At 52.2% G+C, this 10,177-nt stretch overlaps 1 protein-coding gene across 1 annotated transcript in view; it reads left to right on the top strand.

Annotated features, from left to right (window-relative positions):
* The first annotated feature begins 3,789 nt into the window (after positions 1 to 3,789).
* Positions 3,790 to 10,177, top strand: part of Ren (renin) — a 10,053-nt gene continuing 3,665 nt past the window's right edge. The window contains exons 1-5 of the mRNA XM_005348360.2: positions 3,790 to 3,902; positions 6,949 to 7,099; positions 7,564 to 7,687; positions 8,282 to 8,400; positions 9,157 to 9,353. Of these exons, the coding sequence (XP_005348417.1) occupies positions 3,808 to 3,902; positions 6,949 to 7,099; positions 7,564 to 7,687; positions 8,282 to 8,400; positions 9,157 to 9,353 (686 nt within the window). The 5' untranslated portion in view covers positions 3,790 to 3,807. The remainder of the gene's footprint in view (positions 3,903 to 6,948; positions 7,100 to 7,563; positions 7,688 to 8,281; positions 8,401 to 9,156; positions 9,354 to 10,177) is intronic.

Below are 10,177 nucleotides of genomic sequence, written 5' to 3' on the forward strand. Positions count from 1 at the left end.
CTACTCCAGTACCACATCTGCCTGCTGCCATCTTCTCTCTCTCTCTCTCTCTCTCTCTCTCTCCCTTTTGCTAATACTGTAAATTCCTTTGTTCTTTATCACTGACTTTACCCTAGAGTAAAGCCAGCCACATGTTTCCTGTGTCTGTGTCTAAGCAGCTGGGGGAACTGTTACGTGATCTTTTCCTGAGGAGACACAAGCATCTACTTACTCCAGATAAGCCACCAACAGGCCAAAGTGTGATTCCACTGAAGTTCAGTCTGGTGAACCAACGAGTTTACTAGGCTTCCTGACAAAGCCGGAGTGATTTCAGAGCAGCTATCCCATCGAAAGGTCTCACCCCAGCGCAGACGATGACTCCCTGAGAGCTGCACAGGCGGAGCGCCTCCTTCAGGTCACTTTCCACAGTCTCTGCACCCCAGCACCTCCACAGACCACACAACTACCTGCAGCTTGGCTGAATCCCCTACACCTGGAAGGGACAGCTGGACTCTCAGGGAGGTCTAATGACCTCAGCCTCTCTTTTGGGAAGGTTCAATTTTCAGGGTTGCTAGCAAGTAGCTCCAATTGCTCTGCTGAAGATGTAAAGCAACTGTGTTGACAGGACTGTGTGCTCTAGGCACTAGAGATCAGGAATGGAGCAAGCTGGCTTCCTGTGCAGTCCTAGGCTCCAACCATTCAACATCTTCAGCCCCTGCAGGTCTCTGATTTCCCAGGTCAGCGTCTACATTCCCTACAATCATTTCCAAACCATTGACGCTTTCCTTGAGCCTACTGGCTGGAGAAGATTACAAGCTCGGGAGCAAGAGAATCCATTAGCTCCCAATACCGAACAAACCAATTGCTTCCACACTGCCTTCCTTCTGCTCCTGAGGGTCACCCACTCCTGTGTGGAGTTGTTTGTCCTGCTTCTCCCTTTTATCAAGAGATCACAGCGGCAGTGGGGGTGGGGGTGGGCAACTATACTGGCTTGCCTCCCTCTCCTCCTTCTGGTCATTCTGAGTTACTGTTTGAAGTTGTCTTGGGGTGTGGTGGTACACAACTTTAATCCCAGCACTAGGGAGGCAGAGGCAGATGGATCTGAGTTCAAAACCAGCCTGGTCTACAGAGCACATTCTAAGACAGCCAGGGATACACAGAGAAACTTTGTCTCGAAAAATCAAAAAGGAAAAACTAGGAGTGACCTATGTGATCACTCCGTCGTGGCGGTCACTCCACCGTGGCGGTCACTCCTCCGTGGCGGTCACTCCTCCGTGGCCTCTTCTGCAGATTGCTTCTCCAGGCTGGTGCACTGGAGCTGGGGTTCTGGTCTTGCTTGCTGTCTTCTCCCGGGCTCATGGCATTCACATCTGTGGCAGAAGATGCAGAAGCTTTTCCCCCAGGTCATTTGTTATCACCTCTGGGATTTCTCAAAAGAAGCCCACACCCAAGATGCCCTCGAACCCAGGATCTCCCCAACTCCCTTCCACTACACAATCACCCGGATCCCAGCAGTCACTCCCTTAGTCTCTACACCCATGGGCCTTGCGGGTTTGGCTGCCTAAGTTCCTCCCAAGTCCTCTAACTTCCAAGCCCACCCTCCCTAGCGCAGGCACACACCAGTGCCGTGGCCTTCCCATTGGCATGGGTCATGCCATCCTGAACCGACCCCAAGTCCTTGCTAGTCTACACAGCCAAGATATCTTTGCGAGATGTGCTGAATACATCATCATTCCTTCCCGGACCATCAAGGGCTCCTCGCTGTTCTGTAGGTAAACCTACAGCTGCTTAACGGAACCCAGGTTCCTCGGAACACTACTCGGCTCTGTAAGGTGCTCTGGGTTCCCACCCAGTTTATAGTTTGACTCTGACACATACTGACACATACTGTCACTTGACTTTGGGCAAGTTACCTGAACCTTTCACTAATGATGGAACTAGCTCACACGTGAGATGCAGGGGCATTAAGTTGATCAAGCACCAATAGTGGTGCCTGCTACACATAGGCATTTGGTAAGAGGCATTTACTTGTGCACCCCAGAGGTGGGGCATCTCTTTCCACTCGCTCTCTCTGTTCTAGAAAACACTGGCTTTTTCCTGGGCCTGACTTCATCACGTTTCCGCTCCACAGGGCCTTTGCCCATGCTTCCGTTGAATCTTCTTCCCTTTCCCTCTTCAACTGCTCATTTCCTGTGCAGCCAGCAGGTCATTTCCTGTGCAGCCAGCAGGTCGCAGCCTAAGTGTGATCACGGCGGAGCCTCTGGAACCCCCTGCCACATACTACTCATCAGTACAACAAATATATATATATATATATATATTTGTTTTCATTCATTTGTTATTTTAGTTCTATTTTATACTCACGTGTCAGAATAACAATCCTTTCTCCAAGGGCTGGCAAGCAGAAATTAATTTTTGTCCTCTTTATAACTCAAGCATCTAGGCCAAGTGTGGTGACACGTGCCTTTAATCCCTGCACTTGGGAGGCAGAGGCAGAGGCAGACGGACCTCTGAGTTCAAGGCCAGCCTGATCTACAGAGGGAGTTCCAGGACAGCCAGGGACACTAGTGAAACCAAAGGCCCTGCATGTGGAAGGGGATCATCTCCGCGGTGAAGACACATTCCCTAATGCACGTCATCGCCTTTGCTGCCCACAGCTGGCAGAACAGCACTCATGACGCAGACTTAAAATGCTGGAGCATCTGAGCCAGGCCTGCCCTCGGGGTCCACCTAGCTGCTTCATGGGGGACCCAGAGAAGGGAAGAGAGGAGTTCAATCTCAGTGTCTCCATGTCACACAGCAAGTTCTTGGTAGAACCTAGGGCTCTTCCCTGCTCATTGACAGTCACTAGCCCTCTCGTTTGGTTAGCAGCAAGCTCCACATGTGGCCAAGAGGCAGAGGCACACACATAACTTGCCTGCAAAGGGATGGAGGGCTGATGAAAGGCCACAGCAGAAGACGGCCCATGCCAGTCAGCTTCTACCTCATGGAATGGGTGGGCTATTTGGAGTGGTCCTGAAGAAATCAGCAGGAAGAAGGGAAGAGAGTTCTGCCAGCCTGCGGGACCTAGGGGTCAGGTGCATTTAGATAGCTCTGCCAGGCTGTTGTGAGGCTACGGGAGGAAGGAGGAAGGTAGAGAGACAGGTCTAAGGGAGTGAAGGGCCGGTAGAAGGGGGTGAGCTGAAAACGGCTGCCGTTGAGACATCCTCCCCAATCCTTGAGAGCTACCCTTCCCTCTGCCATCGCCAACCCCTAGAGGGGACATCCCATCCCATTCCCTGATGCCAGAGGTTAAATGAGATGCTACTTTTCCCACCAAGCAGCCGCCAAAAGGAATCAGATATGATCAGGATGGAAGACTGGAGCAGAGTTAGGAGGAGCCAGCCAGGGGTAAGGCAAAGGTTAACGCGGAGGATGCAGCCTCGAGCATACGTGCTGGCGTCTGTGTTGCAGCTTAGCGGCCCAGGTTCTATGCTCTCTGTACCCTGACCTCATACCTGAGCAGTACAGCTCCTCATCAGCCTCTTCCTAAGCTAGAGGTGGCAGGGCCAGGCCAAGCAGAGACCCTAGTGTCGCCGGGCTCAGCCACGTTTCCCACACCAACAGTACACACACACACAGGCACACACACACACACACCCTGCTCAGCCACTTTGCTCTGCCTCCAGGACCTGCTTATCCCTCACCCACCTAGCTTGGTCTCACGAGGTAGGATTTATGAGAACTTCCCTGCCATGGGTCCTGGGGGGAAATAAATCACAGCAGAGCCTGTGTGTGTATAAAAGGCTCTGGAGCTACAGAGACCTTAGGAAGCCTTGACTGAACCAGATGGACGGAAGGAGGATGCCTCTCTGGGGACTCCTGTTGATGCTCTGGAGCCCCAATGCCTTCAGTCTCCCGACAGACACCACTGCCTTTGGACGGTAACTTGGGCAGAGAGGGGGTGGCAGGGTATGGGACTGGCTAATACTCTCAGCTTGCAGGTCACCAGTTCTTACAGTCTGTCAGCCATGGATGTGCTCTGCTCTGAGAATCTCAGTGACTTGCCCAATGCCACACTGATAAAGAGCTGTCTTTGGATTCTCATCAGAGGACCACACATTCCTGACCCCTATGCTCATCATGCCATGACTGCGGAGGGCACGGGCAAGTTAACTCTCCTGGGCAAGGAGAACGGTGAAGAAGTCAGGGGCAGGGCCTCTAGATTCTTCCAGGTTAAATTCCCTGCTTCAATAGCAGCAGACAAAGCCAGCTCCAGCGAGCAGCAAGCTAATCTCACCAAGTCTTCATGTGCCGTTTTAAAACAGGATCATAACAGAGCCTGCTTCGTGGGGCTGCCTTGAAGATTTGATGAGATAATACGTATAAAGTCGTGAGTGTCATGGCGTTAGAAGCCATGGCCACAGATTGGATTATCACCGAGTGAAGTAAAGGAAAGGCTCCTGGCAGCCTCATGCAGGGAAGATGAAACATTCGTTCAGTGCATGTCTAGGCTTGTGGGAACAAGGTTTCTTTGCTGTTGTTGTTTTGGAGACAGAGTTTCTCTGTGCAGCCTTGGCTGTCCTGGAATTCGTTCTGAAGACCAGGCTGGTCTCGAACTCACAGAATCCCTCTGCCTCTGCTTCCTGAGTACTGGGATTTAAGGTGTTGGAGCAAGGTTTCTTCCGGCAGGAGCAGGGAGGGAAGAGGCAAGACTAGGAGAAGGTTCCCGCAGAGCCAGAGTCTGGAGACTGCGATGGGGGAGGGGTCCGGGGAAGTCCTGAAGGATTCATTGTGGTTAAGAGTTGTGAATCTTCCAGGTGGTGGTTGGTGCCTTTAATCCCAGCACGTGGGAGGCAGAGGCAGGTGGATCTCTGAGTTCAAGGCCAGCCTGGCAACAGAGTGAGTACCAGGGCAGCCAGGACTACACCTTGACAAAGTGAAACCTTGTCTCAAAAAAAACAGAAAAAGAAAAGAAAAGTTGTGAATCTATCTGGTGTAGGATCTTATAGATTAATCCTTCCTAATCATGGCCCCAACCCTGAGCACCCATTTTGCAGATGAGGATACTAGGGATGTCCTCACAGAAGGTCTCAGGCCCCTGGCCTTTGTTTCCAAAGCCTGCCCCTCCTTCGCTTCCAGGTTTGCAGACAGCCGCTGCTGCAGGAAGAGGATCACGCTTCCTAGCACCCCCCCCCCCACACACACGGACAAAGGCCTAAGAAAGCCAAAGCCTGTGAGAGGGAGAGTGGGCTCAGAGGAGGGCAGGGCTCTGTCCTACCCTTGAGGGGTCTGAGCAACATTCCTCTTGTCAAGGTCATTGCCTTACAAACACACCGGGTCCAACTTCCAAGATGAAGGCAGCCCGCTTAGCCTGAGCAGTGACAAAACACAACCGTCCAGGTCCCAGAGGCTGGAGGGGTTAGAGAACACTCAGAATCACACAGCATGTCCTCAGCACCACATGTCCCCACTATGCCATAGGCTAGGCTGTGGGGAACACTCAGGGAAAACGGCTCCTTGGGCTGGCATCCTCGGGGTTGGCATCCAGGTATGTTCTGGTCATGGCTTGAAGGACTAAGGCTCCAGGAGAGGAATGGAAGAGGATTCGTTTTCTTTCTGAGACCGGGGCCTTACTGTGGAGCTTGGAACTCACCATATAGACCAGATTGGACTCAAGTTCACAGAGATCCTCCTTCCTCTGTCTCCTGAGTGCTGGGATTAAAGACATGCAGAAAACCCACAATGCAGAGGGGTTTTCTAAAAGAGGAAGGGCCACAGAGTACAGCAAAGCACGGGTCTGTTCAGGAAACGTTGGGGAATAGACCTTGTTTGGTTCTATTTTCCTTTCCTCCTGTAAGGAGTGGGAATAATGAAAGCACCTATCTCGTGGAGGGCTGGGATCAAATAAAATCAGTGTGAAGACACTTGTGAAGAGTAAACCGTGGTGGGATTACAAGTGGTTTATGCCAGAGAGTGCGAAGATAGGCGTGAGATAAGCAAAGTAGGCAAAGCAGGGCGGGTGAGGGCACTGAGTGCCAGGAAGAAAGTTTAGGACTCACGAGGGAGAAGAAACAGGGCTCCTCTGTGTGTCTGGGAAAGCACACCGCCACTGCGGTGGGTTCCTGCCAGAGTTCCCTGGCTCAGGGATCAAGACACCTCTTCCTCTGACTGCAAGAGTCTTCGTGTCTGTCTGGGCCTGGCAGCCTGGGTAGGGAAGACAACCAAGCAGAGCATGGACATCTTCACCCCTGTGAGCCTTCAGTGTCTCAGCTGGAAAACAGGGAGCTAGCTGTCTGGTGGTTTGTATGCGGACCTAGGCCAGGCAGCTGCTCGGTGGTCAGTCAGGAGCAGCCCTGTGGGCCGCTGTTTGTGCACCTCTTTATCTCTGCCAGCCAGAGGTAACTGGAGGACAGCTGATATGAGGCGAAGGGCCTGGGATTCAGGCCCAGGACACATCATTCCCCAGGTGAGGCACACCGGCAGTCTATAGACGCTGGTCCATCTGAATCTGGCTGGTTCAGTGGGAGCACAATACCTGGCTCTGTGATACCCCAGGGGTCCCCAACTCCCTACAGTCTGCTGTGGACATCTGCTGCCACCTATGGGCCCCACGTGGCACTGCCTCCCCTGTCAATCAGAGGACAGGTCAAGAGGCAGTAATGACCTTTATGTCTCAATCCAGAACAATGTGGCACAGTGGGTTCAAACACATGATGATGATGATGATGATGATGATGGACTGGTGGATGGAAAAACTGCTTTTTCTAATTAACATGAGACAACAAAAGAGATTTGGGGATTATTTAGTACCAGAATAAGGGACTCGAAGAGGTGTGTACATTCTGAGAAACCCTGGGACACAAGAAGTGATTCTTAGGTGCATGGGAGAGGGCTAGTGATTGACAAACCAAAAGCAAGGAGTCTGGGCTCTGTCGATGTCTGGGGACTATGCTACTCTCCTGTTTACCTTCCTCTACCCTGGAGCAGGATCTTGCTCAAGAAAATGCCCTCCGTCCGGGAAATCCTGAAGGAGCGCAGAGTGGACATGACCAAGCTCAGTGCTGAATGGGGGGAGTTCACCAAGAGGTCCTCCTTTGGCAATGGCACCTCCCCCGTGGTTCTCACTAACTACCTAGATGTGAGTGTCTACACCAGCTACTATTTCCCTTTCTCTCTGGACTGGAAGGCTGGGCTCTTTCCACACATGCTTGGCAGAGAGCCAAAGAGCACCGAGAGCTCTACAGAACTCCTGCTTATGGTTGAGAAGCCTGTGGTTTTGTTGGTGGTGGTAGTTTGTTTGTTTTGTTTTGATTTTGAGGCATGGTCTCACTATGTTGCCTTGGCAGGCCTGGAACCCACTGTGTAGACTAGGCTGTCCTCAAACCTGCAGAGATCTACATGCCTCTGCCACCAGGTGCTTTCATACCCAGCTATTTTAACCACTTTAACTGGGCTTTCATGCCTCAGTGAGTCTGCGGGAGATACTGCAGAACCCCCACACTTCAGCAAAGTGGAAAACCAAGAGCCAAGAGGGGGTCCGGGCAAAACTTCCAAACTCAAGGCTCCTGAGCCTGGGCCCTCACTCTTCTTCTACCCCTGCAGACCCAGTACTATGGTGAGATTGGCATTGGCACCCCACCCCAGACCTTCAAAGTCATCTTTGACACAGGTTCCGCCAACCTCTGGGTCCCCTCCACCAAGTGCAGCCCTCTCTACACCGCCTGTGGTAAGGGAGTCAGGTCTCATGCTTCTCCCCAAGCCCTTCCTGCTGCACCTAACTCAGTTTCCCATCCTCCAGGGAGCTGCTTTCCCTCAGCCCCATGCCTCTGATCCTAGAAAAAAAAAAGAGAGAAAATGTCTCTCACCTTCCTGAATTGGCCACCATGGTGAATAAGCCAGTTTAGGGAAGTGCCTGGGCACCTGGAATGCCCCCAGGGTTCCTAGGATTCAGTCAGGAACAACGTTGCAACCCCAGAGTCCTGAGACTCTTCCAATGATAGACTTAGCCAATGGCCCCACTCTACGCACTTACTCTGTACCCAGAATCCTCTCCTGCACTGTATCAATGTTAGCAACGGCTATAGAATTCTTTGTTTGAAACCAAAGTTTCAGAAGCATAAGCACATAAGACAAAACCAAGAAACACTATCCTTGACCAGTGTGTATATCTTTCCCAAACTGGAGACTCGGGAACCCCCGTCCCCCGACACACACACCCGAGTTAAGTCTTTAGCCATACTAGCCATGTCCACCACTTGCCCTGCTTCTGAGCCTAGATCACTAACTCTCATGCTGATCTGAGCCTGTATCCCTCTGCTAGAGATTCACAGCCTCTACGACTCCTCGGAATCCTCCAGCTACATGGAGAATGGGACCGAATTCACCATCCACTATGGGTCAGGGAAGGTCAAAGGTTTTCTCAGCCAGGACATAGTAACTGTAAGTACTGTAAGTAGGATCAGCCCTACTGACATCCATGGGGCCCCTGTGGAGCAGGGTAGGTACACTCCAGCCCATCTTGGAGCCTGGGATGTTGAGGAACAACCTCCTTGGCAGCTTCTAGCTGAAGCCGCAGAGACCACAGCTGCAGTGGAGGAGACAGGCTGGCACTGCGTGTGGAGGCTTGGCATCTAACCCCCGTGTGGGCAAGCCTAAAGCCCAGCTTCCAACCTTGTGAAGAGCCAGACCAGGCTTGGAGTAGTGTCGAGACTGGGGATCAGGGGTTTGTGCTGGGGCGTGGTTTGCTTTCTTTTGGCCAGGGTCTAAACTGTGTTGTGGAGTCGCTCGGCCCTGCTGTGCCAGAGCTAGGGAAAGACACACAGAGCCCCAGAGGGAATCTGTGTGAACCCTTCCCTCTCACCATGCCTGTGAAATCGGGCAGGGGCCGAAAAGGAAGCCCTGGTTATGATGAGGAAATCCTGAGCTCGGGCTGGTGGGGCGAGCCCGAAAACGGGCCTCTGAGAGGGGTGCAGACCTGGCAGGATCTCTTTCTCAGCCTTTTCAGCACTAGTCAGCACCACCTCTCTGGCCCCTGAGCATAGATGTGTTGAGCGTGCACATGTAGGCTTGCTGGGACAGTCTTAGCCACCTGCTGTACAGAACCTGGATATCTCTGGGGTCCCTGGCATGGAGCCAGATCAGACCCCAGCCAGGGTTGGGCAATGACCTCCATCCCCTCTGGTTCTTCTCTCACAGGTGGGTGGAATCTTTGTGACACAGACGTTTGGAGAGGTCACCGAGCTGCCCCTGATACCCTTCATGCTGGCCAAGTTTGATGGGGTTCTGGGCATGGGCTTCCCTGCTCAGGCCGTCGGCGGGGTCACCCCTGTCTTTGACCACATCCTATCCCAGAGGGTGCTGAAGGAGGAAGTCTTTTCTGTCTACTACAGCAGGTGGGCCTTTGATCCCAAGGCCAAGGCAGGGAGGGGCCGAGAGCTGGAGGAATGGCAAGAGTCCAGGCCAGGATTTATGTGCTTCTGATGAGGTGATCCTCAATCCATATCTAGAACCACACGCTAGTCAATTAAAACGAATGGAAATCAAACACTGAGTCCTTAGGGAGTGGCCACACAGACACAGCCAGCTTCGTTTGTTTGTTCTCTCATTGATCCAGCCAGTGCTCTGTGCCGTGTGCTGTGGGAGGCTCCAGGGGCACACAGTGAACATAACAATCCCTACCCTCCATCCTCGTAGAGCTTGCTATCCAGTAGGGGACACAGAAAATGCAGCAGCACAATGAACGCCTGGGGCACACCAGGCACCCAGTCCTGAAAGCTACGGTGTTTTTCAGTTCTAAGCCAGGAATCTGTGCAGTTCAGCCGGCCTTGGGGAAGCTGTGGTCAGGGTCCATGCGGGGCTGGGATCTGCTACCAATTTCTGGGTTTAGAAAGACCGTCTGAGCTGGTGGTAAAATCATTAGGGGTAAGAACAGAGTTCAGGGGCACTGAGAATGAAATGGAGGGGTGGAATCCAGAGCAAACTCGGAAGAAACAGGAGTCTCTGGATGGTGACTCTGGAGGACTTTGAGTGAATTTCACCAGCCAGAGGGTCCTGCAGTCAGCGGATGTCTGTATTTCACAGAGTGAAGGCAAGACCATAGATAGGTAGGTAGGTAGATAGGTAGATAGATAGATAGATAAATAGATAGATAGATAGATGATAGATAGATGATAGATAGATAGATAGATAGATGATAGATAGATGATAGATAGATAGA

The sequence above is a fragment of the Microtus ochrogaster genome, chromosome 6, assembly GCF_000317375.1.
Source record: "Microtus ochrogaster isolate Prairie Vole_2 chromosome 6, MicOch1.0, whole genome shotgun sequence".
NCBI lineage: Eukaryota > Metazoa > Chordata > Mammalia > Rodentia > Cricetidae > Microtus > Microtus ochrogaster.